The sequence below is a fragment of the Geotrypetes seraphini genome, chromosome 1 (genome assembly GCF_902459505.1).
Source record: "Geotrypetes seraphini chromosome 1, aGeoSer1.1, whole genome shotgun sequence".
In the NCBI taxonomy this organism is placed as follows: Eukaryota; Metazoa; Chordata; class Amphibia; order Gymnophiona; family Dermophiidae; genus Geotrypetes; species Geotrypetes seraphini.
In genome coordinates, this window is record NC_047084.1 from 314,787,885 (window position 1) to 314,805,639 (window position 17,755).

At 45.0% G+C, this 17,755-nt stretch overlaps 1 protein-coding gene across 2 annotated transcripts in view; it reads left to right on the forward strand.

Annotated features, from left to right (window-relative positions):
• Nucleotides 1–17,755, forward strand: part of PAPSS1 (3'-phosphoadenosine 5'-phosphosulfate synthase 1) — a 180,334-nt gene that overhangs the window by 92,017 nt on the left and 70,562 nt on the right. For both annotated transcript variants that reach the window (XR_004540447.1, XM_033956484.1), the window contains exon 8: nucleotides 11,459–11,664. Coding sequence is in view for 1 of the 2 variants with exons in the window: in XM_033956484.1 (XP_033812375.1) it covers nucleotides 11,459–11,664 (206 nt within the window). In the remaining variant the exon portion in view is untranslated. The remainder of the gene's footprint in view (nucleotides 1–11,458; nucleotides 11,665–17,755) is intronic.

The following is a 17,755-nucleotide window of genomic DNA, read 5'->3' on the forward strand; positions in this document are numbered from 1 at the left end:
CATGGATTTCCTTAAACCTGGTATAACCATTAATTCAAAGCATTACATTGTGACCCTGAAAACTATTTTTCTTGGGTGAATCAAAGATGACAGCTGCATTTTAGATGCTAGCCACAGTCTTGCTACTTTACAGTGGGTAAATGGAGGAGTAAACAACCAAGTTGACTAAGCCCTGGTTGTACCTTCTATCAGACCTATTGATATTGTAGTCTATGGAGGAGCAGAGAATGCAGGTCTAGTGCAAGTCTCACTCGACTCTATCCCAAGTGGAGAAGAGTGAGCCATCGCTGAGCTCAAACCTCACCACTCCCCCAACCATGTGCAGCGAATGCAGTGGTCATGGAGATGCATTGGGTGGAGTGAGGGCATCTTTTTGACACTATTGGAGAACAAGGTAATCTGGGTCAGAGTTCTGCTATGCTGAATCCCAATAATGCACAACCCGGAGAGGGTAGTCCTTCCCGGAACATTGGTAGTGCCGACAGAAGAGCAGTGGTGGGAAAAGTTGAAGTTGTTTTTGCTGCTTTACTGAAGATTCTTATGCGCAAACCTAATATGATGACTTTGGATATGATTTGGCTTGCTATTTTGGGCCAAAGTTATCCTCCCTGTAGTTCAGAACTTAGTATTGTAAATGAACTTTTGGAAAAAAAAATGCTTGGGAAATGTGAAAATGATTTGGTGGGGGTGAAATCTGGCATAGAGAACATCTTTGGAACAAATTTTATCCCAAGTTCTATTTGTTCAAGTGACCGCTGTAAGGGATATGAATGGAATATGTACAAAGCTGAAAAATGTGAAAAAGATTGTTAGAAGAGTGAATCTGAGATTGGTGACTTTGGTTGTGCAATAAAGACCAGGTACCATTGTTTCTTAAAGTATATTCAAGGATAAGCAGAAGAGTGTATCTTACATCTGTGTGCCATCATCTGATGGAGCTCAGTGTGGATGCTGCCTAGTGTAATATCTCTTTAAGAGGCTTTCGGCGGCACCGCATCACACTGCACATGCACGAGTGCCGCATTGCCTGTCTTTAGCATGCGAGACCATCAGTTTTTACTTTTCCACAGAGCAGAGGGATTGTGTTTGGTGTTCTTTTCAGAGCATCAAACCTTTTGCTTTTTTTGTATCTTTCCTCAAGGTTTCTCTCCCTGTTTTTCTCTGGGTTTTCCTATCCCTTATCTTCTTAGTTTACCCTAGTAGTGCTGGCCTTTTTGTTTTATTTTGGCTCCAGACACCCTCTTAAGCCTGAGTATTGACTAGGTTGCATCAAGTATTTTTTCACGTGAGCTATTTGATTTAGCTTCTGCAGTTTTTCCCTTTATGTTAAAGTGGATTTAAGCATTGCTCCCTGTGCAACAGGATAGATCACAACACCTCTGTGTGTTCTGTTTTGTGTATGCAGCAAAGTAGAGGCCAGCTGCTTGAAAAAGTTTGGCGCCAAGTCTGGTCTATCAACATTTACATTGAAAGTATTGATTTCCATGGTACTAGAGCTCTGCCAATGGAAATGCATCGACAATAAGGAGATCTCCACCTGCATTGACATCAGGCACTGAGAGGGGAACCCGTGACCAGTCAGTATTGGACCCAACACCGTAGAGGCAAGTGAATTTGACTTTGTCTTCATCAGCACTGTGGGATCCTAATGCCAAGCATCAATCAAAGACCAAGAAGCATTGACATTGGTCCCTCTCAAGGCAGGGTGCCAGGAATTCCAGGGCATGGACATTGGCATTAGCATTGCTGGCACCTGAGAAGTGTTGGCGTTGGGAGAACCACTCCCCCTCTGTTGTTGTAATGCTGACATGTCAGTCTCCATGTAACCGAGGCTCTGCTTCCCATTTGGCACAAACAGTTTCATAGTCTCCATCCCGGCTGCGGCCCAATCTTTACTGATGCCTGCCCTCTATGAATGGATTCAGGCTATGCCTAAGGAGGAGCTTGGGGCTTGCTGTAGTTGCAAAGTATACAGGCATTAAGAGTGTTTGTACCAGCCATAATACTGCCCCTGCCTGAATTGGAGGCCTATGACCTGCTTGTTGAGTGGTTATTGATGCCCATGCCTAGCTGAGCAATGGGGCCGACACTGATTAATGTGGTAATGCTCTCAATGTCAAGGGAGGAAGCTACTCATCAGACATTACACTTTTCCTTCCATATCTATGGGGGTTAGGGGCAGAGCCGGCCCGTGAATATTAAAAAACCACGAATAATATTCGGGCCGGTTCTGCCCCTAACCCCCGCTTCCCCCCGGCTATTTTAAGCCCTGTAGCCCCCCTTAAGCCTTACCTGGTGGTCTAGCAGGTTTTCGGGGCAGGAGTGATCTTCTCACACTCCTGCCCCGTGCAGATTCCTCATAGGAAATTGCTGCCTTGAACTCCCGTCGTAATCTTGAGACAAACACACTCAACACCATACTCAACAGAAGCCCCCCAGACACTTCCAACACACTCTTCTGGAATCTCACCAGATATAACCCTATCACAGCTTCTCTCTGTTACACACGATGAGTTTCATCAAACTCTAAAGGAGCTCAAACCCTCTAACACAATCCTCAACCCCTGCCTCCCAGCCTTCTCCTGTCCATAGAAGACGCCCTGGTAGAATCCATCCTCCCCATCATAAATGCCCCCACATCGAGCTAGCATCCAGCATGTAGAGCAGGAGGCAATTTACCCCCCCACCCCCACCCATCAGCACTCCCCCTTAGTTGGGCCATGCTGAACTAGTCCTGTGATGAAAAGGCCGTGCTAAACTGGCGGCTCTTAAATGGCCATGAGGAATTGTCCCATTCTGTGTGCACACCTCCTCCCCATGCAAAGCTTCTTCATCAAGGCTGCCATGGAAACAAAGTTCTGCCTCGCTTAGGGTTACCTTTTGGCTCCAGAAAAAGGAGGACGATTTGAGATATCTGGGGTTTACTTCCATTGAAAGCAATGGAATTAAAACCCAGATGTCTCAATCCGTCCTCCTTTCTCTGGAGCCACATGGTAACCATAGCCTTGCTCATCTCCCACAAAGGTCCTGCAGGAACGGAGCTGCCGATGGGAATCCCGTGGAAACTCTTGGGAGAAGCGGGGGCATAGTCCCCCAAATAATTGCTGCTGTAAACTGGCAGTCCTGCCTTCATTTGAAGCCCAAAGGATGCCGCTGATGGCAGCCAATTGCATATGCTGCCCTGCTGCCGGTACCAGTGTTTTCTCTCTACTTTGGACCACCCTACCTAACGTAACTTCCATTTCCTCAGAGGCAGGCCTACGATAGAGAGAAGATGCTGGTGCCAGGCGCCATGGCAGTGTATGTTGTTGGCTGCCACCGGTGACATCCTTTGGGCCGCAAGTGAAGGTGCCTATATTGCGGAGGCAGAGAGAGCGCACAAGGAGACAGGGAGGGATGGACTGGGGGGGAGGTGAGAAGGAGAGAGAAACATCACACTCGGAAAGAGGCGAGGAGAGAGAGAAAGCGTGCAGGAGGCAGAAAGTGTTGGACTCGTGAAGAAAGAGGGAGAGAGGTTGGATGAGGAGGGCAAAAAGGAGGGAAGGAGAAATGTTACACTAAGGGGAACAGGGCAGAGAGTGAAAAGGACTCTTGGAGAGAGAGGGAAAGATGGGAATGGAAATGAGGACTGGAGGAGAGGAAGGGTGCAGGAGGCAGAAATACATAAATGTTGGATTGGTGGAGGGAAAGGAGGGAGAAATGAATTGGGAGGGAGGGAAGAAGGGAGAGGAGATTTTGGACTGCAGGAGCCAGAAAAGAGGAAGGAAGGGAGAAATGTTAACACTGGAGGGGGGTAGAGATGACTCAAGGAAGGGAGAGATATCAGATTTCGGAGAAGGGTGATGGAAGGAGGGAGAGAAATGTGAGACAAGAAAAAGAGGAGGAGGAGGCCTATACCGGAAGTCTTTGAGGCTGCTAGAGGTACACACCTGTATGTATGTATGTATGTATGTGTGTGTGTGTGTGGGAGGGAGGGGCACAAACTTGGGACATAGGGTGGAGGGAAGGAAAGAGATGCTGAGGTGGGAGCATGAACTTGGGATACGGAAGGAAGGAAGGAATCGTGAACTTGGGACAAAGGATGGAAGACAGGAGAGGGCACAAACTTGGGATACAGAACTTGTGCGGAACCTGCCACACTTCTTCAAAATCTGTGAGTTTGTATCAATTTCCATATGTTCCACTCTTCCCTCTCCAACATCCAACATTTCTCCCTCTCATCTCTCTCTGTAGGAAGAGATGTGGCTTAGTGCTGGAGAGAGGTGATAGAAGGAGAAATGTTGGGCATGGGGCTGGTGGGCAGGATGCCACAATTGTCCCATCCTACCAATTGTCTTCCTAATTGTTGTAGACTGCATGAGAAAGTACTCTGATGTTCATAGTTTTGGCTTGTACCTGTTGTGGTGTGCAAGGATTGCATAAATTTGACACAAACTCAATCCAGCTGTTGTAACAAAGCCCTCAAGTAGTGCCTGGCCTTTAAAATCTTTAACACTGTAGCATGATTTTCTAGAAATTGTTTTTCACCAAAACCCTCACATCAGCAAAACTATGGATGTCATCAGCAGAGAATAAGTAGAACTGTCATCGGTCTTTTTTTCCCATGTTTTTTTGAGTGTGGTACAAGTGGACATTTATTGCCGGAGAGTTTCATAGAGGCTTCTCATTCTCTCTGTCTGTAGATGGCCAACATTTGCAGATGTTCACAGTCTTTTCTTCCCTGGGGACTTTTCTACTTAAGAGAAAGAGGTCAATTGTATTTCCTGAGGGTTGATGAAAATTCTTATTTGCATTTTGCTTCCACTTGACACTTAAGAATGGTTGACTTTAGAATCGACATGAAGCTTGTGGGCAATAGTGTCAGGTGTCAAGGCTTCAGTCTTAGCTACTGCAGTGTTCATTCATTTCTTTTCTCTCTTCAGACATTTAGTGTCCCAGGTGGTTTTGAGCTTCTGTTTTCTGACTACACAGGAAATGGAAGTGCCAAATTCTTTCTAACAATTGCCCACTTCTAATAATTGCCCACAACCCTGCTTCGGGACCTAAAAACCCTGGAAAATTTGGTTTGAAAATCAAATGAAGATTGCCCCGATAATCACCCCTCCCACACACACACACCCATTGTGGTCCTCCATCTTCCCCCTGAGACATCCGGATGTCTCTCTACCTCATCTCAAGATTATGCTGTTGGGCTGGTGCAGGGTCTTGAGGAGCTGCATGTGCTTGGGGGGTACAGATGAGGAGAAGGGTACAGATGAAAGCAACTTATCTGAGGAACGGAGTTCTCAAGGAGGCACATAAGGAGAGATACTGAAGGGGCTTCAGAATAAACACACTTACAGGTTAGTAATAGGAGTTTGAACTGTATGCAAAGGCCGATAGTGAAGTGTTTTGAGGAGAAGGGGTAATGTGAGTGTAGCGAGTTCAAATAAATGTTAAACAAAACCAAGATAGGGAAATAAAGAGGAACTCCGTGACACCAGTTTGAAATGTCAGATCTCCATTTTACTTGTAACCTATTTCACAAAAAAAAAAAAGAACCAGACAAACACCAGACCACTACACCCAGGGATTTGGGGCACAGAAGTACTATTTTTTTTTTAATTTAAAGAATTAAACACAGAAGATAAGTATAAGGAGATCACTCTAAAAACTCTTCCAGTATCTATAGTCCATGCTGTAACTTGACCAACAAAAAGATCAAAAGGCCTAAAGTCCGATTGACCTGGATTCAGATATTGCAGTACCTCTGAGAATTCTTGAGTTGAGCCAGAACTATTGCCTCCCAGAATTTACTGTAAAACATACTATTAAAATTCAGGCATTATGAATTTGGTACATGGGTATTGAATGACAACTTTTTTAGAACTGGACAAACAGCAAGTGGCTTCAAAAGTCTGAAATCAGTCCTGTTCTAGCAACTCTTCAATCAGGTCTCAAAGACCATTTGAAAAAGTCAGTTTGCCTTTCTCAGGGGTAGGCAATTGCGGTCCTTGAGAGCCGCAGGCAGGTTGGGTTTCAAGATATCCACAATAAATATTCACGAGATGTATTTGCATCTCAAGGAGGCAGGGCATGCAAATCCATCTCATACATATCATTGTGGATATCCTGAAAACCTGACCTGCCTGTGGCTCTCGAGGACTGGAATTGCCTACCCCTGGCCTATCTTAAACTGGTTGGACATGGATCAAGCATATGTGTGGATGAATCAGGCTTGCTAATTACATCCAGTCTTTCATTTTTACTAACCTGCTTAATTGAGCTTCATAATTCAGCTGTTTCTATCACTACCTCCAGGACCTTCTCATTGGATGATCCATCTAGAGCACGGGCGTCAAAGTCCCTCCTCGAGGGCCGCAATCCAGTCAGGATTTCTGCAATGAATATGCATGAGACCTATTTGCATGCACTGCTTTCATGTGTGGGATAAACATAGAGGCTCTCTAATTAGAAAACAAAGGATGTAAATTAAAGAACTAAGGCCGGTACTGGACAGACTTGCATGGTCTGTGTTGCATATGTGGTGATTTGGTATAGGATGGTCTGGGGAGGGCATCAATGGGAACTCCACTAACTTGGAACATGAGGATGTTACTGGCCAGACTTTACGGTAGATATCCTGCAAACAGGATGGTTGGATAGGCTGGAGTGTGCTTGGATGGCAACTTCAGCATTTGGAGCCTAGGATAATACCAGGTGAACTTTACAGTCTATGACCCAGAAATATCAAAGAAGAAACAAGTTAATTTAATCATGTATTTTTAATGGGTGTAACTAATGGGCAGACTGGATGGACCGTTCAGGTCTTTATTTGCCCTCATTTACTATGTTACTTTATTTTTCCGTGCAGTTTTAAATTTAAATTATTAAGGGCTCCTTTTACAAATGTGCGTTAGGGTCTTAATGCGCGGAATAGCACGCACTAGCCGCTACCGCCTCCTCTTGAGCAGGGGGTAGTTTTTTGGGTAGCGCGCTCTAAAAATGCTAGCGCACCTTTGTAAAAGGAGCCCTAACTGTTTTGTTATAACAACCATGAAGGATAAATCTTGTAACCATACTGGATCAGAAAACAACTTTGTGTCTTGATTTTTAGTTATTTAAAAACTGACATATTTCTTCTTTCAAGAACCAGAATTGTTTACGTACCTTGGTAAAGTAGGACAAACTGAAATATTCGCTTTCTAATTCTCTTGAGAAAGCAGAGAATTGTTGCTGATTTAAGCCTCGAGATCTTATGAAATTGATAATTTCTTTTGACAAATGTCAACACATTTTCCATGTTTATTACCTTGATCTATAATGCACTGCGTATGATGAATAATGGATCCGTCACAAGTTTCACTTTTTTATTCGCAGTAATGCCACAAAACTGTTGCTTTTTCCAGCCATTGAGGGAGCTCCATCTGTAGCTACAGAAGTTAGTTTTGACAGAGGTTAATTGTATTTTTGCAGAAGTTCATAGACACAATGAAATATAAAATTTATATGCATCGGCACTAATTCCAATAATTCCTCAAAAATGTTGACATTCATGTCGCAAGAACGAAGAAACATAGCTAATTGAGCTATGCCCCCAATGTCCATACTCTTGTCACAGGCAATGGGAAAAGCTTCGAATCTAGATGATTTTGCTTTGATCTGATCTCTTAAATTGCCGGCCCAAATCAGTAATTCTTTCTGCAACTATATTTTGAGACAGATTGTTTGAAAAACCTTCACACTTCCAGGACAAACAATTTCTGCATCTTTAGACATTCCTTGATGAAATCACCTTCGGTAAAAGGTTTCGAGTGTTTAGCTATCAACTCCGACAAGGCATAGCTTGCGTGCACCTCCGCTTCACTTTCTTATTATACTTTAGTAAATATGAACTGTTTTTTTGTCCCAACGTAAGCTCTTTCCACTTTTCTTGTCTCATTCATTCTTCACAATTGTCATATTTTGATTTATGCTGTTAATAGTGCCGCTCCCGCGGCGGCCCCCCAGGTCCATGACCTGTAAGTTCTCCACCACCTAAATTGTTTATGCCCTAATCCTAAAGTACCCTGTATAGTAACCCTCTATCTATACCAGTGGTAAGTTAATATTTAAGAAAAGATATTGATTTTTATTGAAATGTTGGGTTTCAAAAAAGGGATTGGATGCCTTCCTGAAGGAGAAAGCGATTACAGGGTATAGATCAGTGGTTCCCAAATCTGTCCTGGGGGACCCCCAGCCAGTCAGGTTTTCAAGATATCCCTAATGAATATACATGAGAGAGATTTACATACCTGTCACTTCCATTATATGCAAATATCTCTCATACATATTCATTAGGGATATCTTGAAAACCTGACTGGCTGGGGGTCCCCCAGGACAGGTTTGGGAACCACTGATCTATACCCTGTAATCGCTTTCTCCTTCAGGAAGGCATCCAATCCCTTTTTTGAAACCCAACATTTCAATAAAAATCAATATCTTTTCTTAAATATTAACTTACCAGACACAGATTAATTGCACAAATTAATAAGTGTAACGTAAATAAACCTATACTCGTATTTTTATTGTACTCCGAAGACAAAATATTTCCTGTTAGGCGCAAGCAAGTCAGTACAAGACTAATGGCGTGGTAGGCATTATTGTCTGATTCACTGCTAGTATTAATGGGGGAGAAATGGTGCGTTATAACTAGAGGCACAAACTTGTCTTGGATACCAATGGTGTCCGCATTGTAGTGCTTAATAAGAATAAGCAACTGGTTATACTCGTACATTATATCGTTGTTTTCAATTGGCTTAGATTGGTGACTGCTTTGCGCCGATGGATTGTGAGAGAAATTTTGCGACTCTAATTATGACTTATTGGATAACATTGACTGGGCCATGAAGATGTTTGTTGTGGGCCGTGTGTTTGACATGCTTGATTTAGAGGAATTTACAGTTGTCTAATCTATGAGACTCAAAATCGACTCAATGCCAAGAGGCAAATTGCAGGTTCTGCACCTCCCCCCTCCCCCTAGAATGAATGATAAATTCACAGGGCACTATTGGTACAGACATGTAATACAGTGGTTGTATGTTAAATGTGTGCCCTGTTCACTAAATGCAGGCCAGATTCAGGATACATCTCCTGCATTTACTTACCATATAGGCTTTGCACATTGCCCCCTGCACATTAATTCTTGCATTTAAATGTAAGTGCAAAAACTAATCCAGTTGAGTAAAGGACCCCTGAGTACTTTCCATGGAACTAGAATGCTCTTGAAAATAAGCCGTAACCCACCCACTTTTCCTGTAACCCCATAGGATCAATTGATAATGAGTATCAGCCTCCGATAGCCATGTTTCAGTTACCGACAATATATTGATCCTTTTTTGAAGTATGATATCATGGACAAGCTAAACTTTATTCTTTACTGATAGCACAACAAAACAAATACTAATTGATCGGTCTTTGTTAAAATGACCTGCAGCAATGTGCCCAAGTAGGACTTAAGTACTAGATGTACTCTAGGAGTAAGAATATGACTTTAGGCTCTTAAATGTCTTTCCTGCTTGAATCTTAAACTCATTCCCCTCCATCACAACCTACCTACCCACATTGCCCCCCCCCCAAAAAAAACAACATACATCCCCACACACAGCATCTTAACACAGGAGATAGCAGCTGATGATTACAGCTAGGGGCAGATAGCTTACAGTCCCTGGCTTGATTAAAGTTAATGCCCCAATATGTTATTGAAAGATTAAAACTGAAGGTCTGAAACGTACTTTATTTCACCTATAAATTCCCAGAATTTTTTGAAAGATAAAATTAATTCTAAACGCTTTCAGCCTAATTTTATCGACTGCAGTAGCTGCCTTTTAAAACACGATTGTGGACTCGGCTGCAGTCCTGGCATCCTTCTGGCTTTGGGTCGAGAAGTAAATGCCACTGCTGTGGTGTGCTGATGCAGCAGTGAAAAGGAAGTGATAATTCCTCTGGCAAGACCTTATTTGGAGTACTGCATAAACGTAGTTCTGGACCTTTAAAAATATATAAATAAGAGGATGACCACTAAAATGCTCAGGGGTCTTTTCCAAAAAGCATATAGGAACAGACTTAGGGCCTGTTTTACAAAGCCGCACTAGCGGCTGCAGCGCGGTAATGGCCCCGAAGCCCATAGAGATTTAAAGGGCTTTGGGGCTTTTGCCGTGCGGGAGCCGCTAGTGCGGCTTTGTAAAACAGACCCTTAAATATTTCAATATGTATATTTTGGATAAAGGTTGGAAAGGGGAGATATGATAGAAATATTTAAACCTCAGGAGACGAAATGCACATTCAATTGAAATGAAGTTTTGTTACAAGGAGTCATAGGATTAAGGTGAAAGGGGACAGTCTCAGGAGCAACTTAAGGCAATACTTTTTACATTCTAGGTAGGCCTTGATGCTAAATTAATACACCTAAGGGCTAAATTTAAGCATTCTGGCCCAAAATCTGTAAGCTGATTTGCTTGTGCAGTTTTGAAATAGTACATGCTTTGCCCCAGGATTTAATTTCCTCAGAGTTTTTGAAAGGAAATAGTTGCACATGCATTTAAACTTTGTGTGAAAGAAGCTATGAATCTTTATCCCTGGAGACTACACTTTGAGGCTCTAGACAAAGTTCCAGAGTGTATGCTTTTGCTTATGATTTGGCCTGCGCTGCTCTTCCTGGCTTTTGTGTGTGTTATTTTTGCCTGATCCTCAGATCTTGCCGCATGTACCTCATTGCCTAGGCTATGCTTAGACCTGCACTACCCACATTGATATCTTTGATACCTTGTTGAATAAATTAGTGCAGAATTTCTGGAGGAAAGCCTGTCCCAAGGTAGCCGAAAGTGCTGATGTAGCTCACAATTGATGTTTTATATATATTATATATGTGTGCGCATGTGAGGTTTCTGCTTTAGTATTTGTGACTGTAAAGCAGTCATGTTGAACTTCGCTTTTAGGGTTTCTTGCTAATCCTAGGAGCCTGTAGTTCATTTTCTTGTTTTTGCTTTTGAGAATCCTTGAACCGTGGCTTGCTAGCTAGAGCACCTTAATCTTGATGACCTTGCTGATAAGACTGCATTTTGCAAACATAAAGTCAAAGTTAACCATTCAAAAATATGTATATCAAAGGGAGCTCCTTAATTCATTCTGGAAATCATAAAATAACTGGATATCTTCAAAGGCTTCAAATATTTGAGCCCTGCAGCCTGACTGAGATGAATGTTGTTAATATTATTTTTCACTGTTTTTATTAATATTGATTATGATTTTGTGGTATTTTTCAGAAAGATGTTTATGTTTAATTTTGAAAGACAGCAAATGTGTATTTCTGGTCACCAATCCTTTAGCGCACATATAAATCAGTAGATGTTCTGGTATAGTGACTTTTTGTTTTAAAACTATGCAATGCCTGAGTATTGTTCCGTATAACATTTCCAGTAACTGTGACTCTCTTTTGCAGGGGGCGTTATTAACTTGTCAGTTCCCATTGTACTGACAGCAACACAGGAGGATAAGCAGAGATTGGATGGGTGCACAGCATTTGCACTGGTGTATGAAGGACGACGGGTGGCCATTCTCCGTAATCCTGAGTTCTATGAGCACAGGAAAGAGGAACGCTGTGCCAGGCAGTGGGGGACAACATGCCAAGAGCATCCGCATATTAAGGTGACCTCAGAAAACCAATGCATTTCTGTTCTTGGTCTGGGGAAGTCCCATAGTGATTTCTGTAGTCATTCCATTCTTGTTGTATCTACTTGCATATATAGGCTATAACAGTAAGAAGAATTGTATTTCAGTGAAGTTGATTTTGCAGATTTTATCAGGAAATTTTTAAACTTAAACACAGAACTGAAAGCATGTTCTAGTGCAATAGGTGTCTCATTCTGGACAAATGGGTAGTGAATTCAAACCCGCACGCTTAGCAGAAGGTATCAATCACAGTTTTCAACTCCTCCTCCTTTCTCAATGAAGTGTGCTGCCCCCTTCAGTTTTTCCTTCTGCAGGCTTGCAGTAAGGTGTGTGTCTGATCTGCTCTGTTTTTAACTTTTTTATTTTTTGTTTTGTTTTCTTCAAATTTTGGAGGCTTTTGGTGCTCCAGAGTTTCCAATACTTCTGCGGTAACTCTGCCTCGGAGATGAAGTAAACTTGGGGGTCTGCAGCTGGCAGGCCATTCCCTCTGTGGTACCTGTTAGCCAGCCTGCTTAATAGTTTAGGAGCTCAGGGATCGTTTCCCTCAAAGCTAGCTCACCCCCTGACTTTTTCTGAAACTTGAGTGCTGGCTGATTTGGCACCATGGGAATTTTCAGGGTGCCAGCTGCATGTCGCCACACCTCTTCACATGTGTGGTTTGGTGGGGGTAGAGGTACAGCCTGGGCTTGCTCCATCTGGCAGCCCAAAGATTTTAGTGATTTGGAAATGAGCAGTATCTTTCTCCAAGGTCCAACTACACACATGAGCTGAAGCAGGCTGAGGCACCTTTATAGCACAACAAGGCACAGTGAGTCTTACAGTCTATGGGAAAATTGGAGGATAGCGGGGAGATCTGAAAACTGTTTTTTTGAAAGTTTCCAAGGTTGCCCTGAGGGTCTCCCTCCTCCAAAAATCTCTTTTTAGCATTTGTAGAATTTTTAGTTTGGCTGTTTTCAGCCATCTTTGGTTCCAAAACGCTGTTATGGTGGTCATCTTGGATTTCCTGATTTTATTGACCTTAAAATTGATGGTAATAGACTTCTCAGACCCTTCAAAGGGCAAATGTTGTTATTTGGAAAAGGGTTGGATAACCTTATGGCTAGTGTGGCAGTTCTTTCCATACAGTAGACCAAGGCCCCCTAGAAGGGCTAGATGATCTAATTTTTGAGGTTCATGATGCTTTTGTCAGTATTCAGGAGGAGCCTCAACCCAGAGTCCCTATCAAGGATCTTGACAGAAAATCACAGGGACCAGGAGGCTTCAGTTCTCTGGTTTTCACCCAGTGACAACCACTAAAAAAGGCACAAAAAAAGGCAGCGTCCTTCCTGCAAATAAGGGGGATGGTTGTCAAACTATGTGGAGGCCTGGGCGCAAATAACTACTGACAGATAGGTTCTAGATATAATTTGAGAAGGCCCACCCTTTACCAGACTTGTTTGAAAACTCCTCAGCAAGCAGGCCAGAGAAAGTGAACAAAGTTCTTTCTAGAGTGTAAAGGCTGTTGATCATTGAAGCTATGTAGCCCTTACTGCCCAAAAAATCGGGCTTAGTCTGATAGTCCATATATTTTGTAGTGCCCAAGAAAGGTTCAGATGGTTGCAGGCCTATTCTGAACCTCAAGTCTGTCAACTTGGCTCTGAAAATCCCATGATTTTGCAAGGAAATTGTCCTGTCAGTCATCCTGTAGCACCGGGGGAATTCCTGGCCTCCCTAGATTTGATAGAGACTTACCTGCACATTCCCATTTTTCTGGATTCCACGTTCTGTGACTGACAATGTGGAGGCTATGTGGTCAGCTTTGAAATTTACCCTACACGTAGCAACAAACTGCTACATAAAATCGGTAAGCAAATGGCAAAGAAACAAGAGACCCCAATGGCTAACCACAGAGATCTCGGACCTCGTAAAAGGTAAGAAACGAGCATTCATCTCCTACAAACAATCGGAGACAAGGGAGGCTAAAATAGAATACATGGCCAAATCTGCAGCTGTCAAAGCGGCAGTCAGAGAGGCCAAGCACCGAGTTGAAGTAAACCTAGCAAAAAACATCAAGAAGGGGGACAAATCCTTCTTCAGGTACATTAGTGACAGAAAAAGAAACACTGATGGGATAGTACGTCTTAGGAAACCAGACGGGAATTACGCAGAATTGGATTCAGATAAAGCTGAACTACTAAATAAATACTTCTGCTCGGTCTTCACCCGCGAGGCACCGGGGTCCGGCCCACAGTTACAGGTAGAGAATGACACGGTGAAAAAATTGGTCCCCGTCACCGCCCCGTCCCCGTCTCACCATCCTCTGCACCGCCCCGTCACCGCCATTCCCTTCACCGCCCCGTCACCGCCACTGCCACCCCATTCACCGCCCCGTCACCGCCACTGCAACCCCATTCACCGCCCCGTCACCGTCACCGCTGCATACATAAAAGCCGCAAACGGGTACGATTTTAAATACTTTTCTTTATTTACGTATAAAGGAAACATTCTTTAAAACTTTAAAACTTAGTTAAATATTAGTTAATAACTATACAAAAACAAACACGACATGTACTTTTAATGCTTACAATGTTAGCCTACATGGTAAGTAGACGCGGCCGCTGTACCTAATCGTGGCAAAGATCTCCCTGCCGTGATTAGCATAGTGACCGCGTCTACGGCTGCAAGTCTCCCCTCCCCCCAGCGATCACGGCAGGAGGGCACCCAACCCCTCCTGTAGACCCCCCCCCAACGGCCCTCCCGACAATCGCAGCAAAAGGGTACCCAACCCCTCCTGCCGGTCCTCCCAATGGCCTCCCCTAAGATCGCCGGCAGGAGGGTACCCAACCCCTCCTGCTGGACCCCCCCCCAACGAACCCTCCCACCCCGGAACCCCCTTAGTCTTACTTTCCAAGTTGGACCGGACGGCTCCTCACACGTATGGCCAGCAGGCTTGCCTCCGTCCAAATGAGGCGGGCCCGCCCCTACCCTGCCCAACCCACAGGATCCTAGGGCCTGATTGGTCTAGGCACCTAAAGCCACTCCCGCTATAGGAGGGGCCTTAGGTGCTTGGGCCAATCAGGCCCTAGGATCCTGTGGGTTAGGCAGGGGAGGGGAGGGGCGGGCCCGCCTCATTTGGACGGAGGCAGGCCTGCTGGCCAGACGAGCGAGGAGCTGTCCGGTCCAACTTGGAAAGTAAGACTAAGGGTGGTGTTTCGGGATGGCGGGGTTTGTTGGGGGAGGGTCCGGCAGGAGGGGTTGGGCACCCTCCTATTGGCTATATAGGGGGCCGTTGGGGGGGCCGGCAGGAGGGGTTGGGCACCCTCCTACCAGTGATCATAGGGGGGCTGTTGGGGAGCTGGCAGGAGGGTTTGGATATCCTCCTGCTGCGATCGTCGGGGGGGCTGTTGGGGTAGGCAGGAGGGGATGGGTACCCTCCAGCCGCGATCGTTGGGGAGGGCTGGTTCTGTCGGCATGAAGAGCTGAGCACCTTCCTGCCGGCGATCATCGGGGGGGGGGCGGGTTCTATTGGCAGGAAGGGTTGATCTGACAAATGAGGAGCCAGTATATTGGGGGGCGGAGTCAATGCGGCAACGTGCAAGTTGGATCGAGAGTTGGAGGAGACAGACAACATGGCGGAGACATCAAACACCCGGTCACGAACACGGTGAAACACAGGTAAATAGCGGTTCCTAGAAGGGGGTACATTGGCCTGCGGGGACAAATCTTTTCACCGTTTTTGCGGGCGGTGAAAACTTTTGTCCCCGTGTCTGCGGCGATTTGGCTTTGGAGTCTCCATAACCCGCAGCCAAACCGCAGCCACGCCGCAGCTCCCTGCGGGGATCGCTCCCCGTGTCATTCTCTAGTTACAGGCAAAGCAATGTTCGGAAGACCCATTTCGAAATTTCGAGTTTGCTCCTGGTGACGTCTACGAGGAACTATCAAGACTCGAGATGAACAAAGCCATGGGACCAGACAATCTACACCCCAGAGTACTCAGAGAGCTGTGTGATGTCCTAGCAGAATTGTTAGCTGCACTCTTCAATCTTTCCCTGAGTGCGGGTAGAGTCCCCTTGGACTGGAAATTAGCTAATGTCGTTCCTCTGCACAAAAAGGGTTTCAGAGCAGAAGCTGCGAATTACAGACCGGTGAGTCTCACATCAATAGTGAGTAAACTCATGGAAAAACTAATCAAACGAAAATTGGACACGATTCTGGACGAGGAGAATCTACGCGATCCCCACCAACATGGATTCATTAAGGGTAGGTCCTGCCAATCCAACCTTATCAGCTTCTTTGACTGGGTAACAAGAAAACTGGATTTGAGAGAGTCCCTAGACGTCGTGTACTTGGACTTCAGTAAAGCTTTTGATAGAGTCCCCCACCGCAGGTTGTTGAATAAGATGAAATTGTTGGGATTAGGTGAAACACTAACAGCATGGGTCAGCGATTGGCTGAGTGGTAGACTTCAGAGGGTGGGGTTAATGGTACCCTCTCTAAAACGTCGGAGGTGACCAGGGGAGGGTGACCAGGTGTGCCGCAGGGCTCAGTCTTGGGCCCAATCCTTTTCAATATATTCATAGGAGACCCGACTCAAGGGCTTCAAGGAAAAATAACGTTATTCGCCAATAATGCCAAACTCTGTAACATTGTAAGCAACAGCAACAGCAAATTGCCTGATTGTATGACGCAGGACCTGCTTTTATTGGAACATTGGTCCTCGATCTGGCAGCTAAGCTTCAACGCCAAAAAATGCAAGGTCATGCACCTTGGCAACAATAATCCATGCAGAACGTACACATTAAATGGAGAAACCCTGGCTAGGACTGCAGCGGAACGCGATTTAGGGGTGATCATTAGTGAAGACATGAAAACTGCCAATCAAGTGGAGAAGGCTTCATCCAAGGCTAGGCAAATGCAGGAGCTTTGTAAGTCGGAAGCCCAACGTCCTAATGCCACTGTACAGAACCATGGTGAGGCCTCACCTGGAGTACTGTGTGCAATTCTGGAGACCACATTACCGTAAAGATGTACTGAGAGTTGAGTTGGTTCAGCGAATGGCCACCAGGATGGTCTCCGGGCTCAAGGATCTCCCGTACGGAGAAAGGCTGAACGAATTGCGACTATACTCTCTTGAAGAACGTAGGGAGAGGGGAGACATGATTGAGACATTTAAGTATATCACTGGTCGTATCAAGGTGTAAGATGATATGTTCTCTCTTTGGGGACCCTCGACCACAAGAGGGCATCCGCTAAAAATCAGGGGCAGGAAGTTTCTTGGCGACACCAGGAAGTATTTCTTCACCGAAAGAGTGGTTGACAATTGGAATGAGCTTCCAGTGCAGGTGATCGAGGCCAGCAGCATGGCAGATTTTAAAAACAGATGGGATGCCCAAGTCGGATCTCTAGGAGGGTAGAGTTAAGGGGATGAGTTATCAGAGCACGATATCTCAAAGGGTAGCTAGGAGGGAGGGTCAATGGGGTGGGCAGACTTGATGGGCCTTGGCCCTTTTCTGCCGTCACTTTTCTATGTTTCTATGTTTCTATCTTTTCTCAGCTTCCCTTCGGACTGTCAAAGGCTCCTCATATGTTCACCAAAGTGATGGTGGTGGCAATGGTGCACCTCCGCAAAGTGGGGTTACAGTTGCATCCGTATCTGAACGATTGGTTGATCAGAGCCCTGTCATGGGTAGAGGGAGAGAAGGCAGTATCACAGGTGATCCAGGTCTTACAGAACCTGGGTTGAATCATAAATTTTCGAAAGAGCTACCTGGTACCAACTCAGTCTCTTTCAACATGGTAGGAAGACCTGTCTATCTTCCAGAGCCATGTAAACAGAGGTTTTGCAAGTAAATAGCAGACATCCTGGCCATGGCATCCCCTAAGGTGTGGCACTGTCACCGAGTTCTAGGATCTATGACAGCAACCACAGAAGTGGTACTATGGGCGAAGGCACACATGTGTCCACTGCAGGACTCTTTTGACCTGTTGTTCTCCTTAAAAGGATTCACTTCAGATGCCACTGCCTTGGACACGGACCAGCATACACTGGTGGCTTCGACTGCAGTCATTATCAAAGGGCATGCCCATT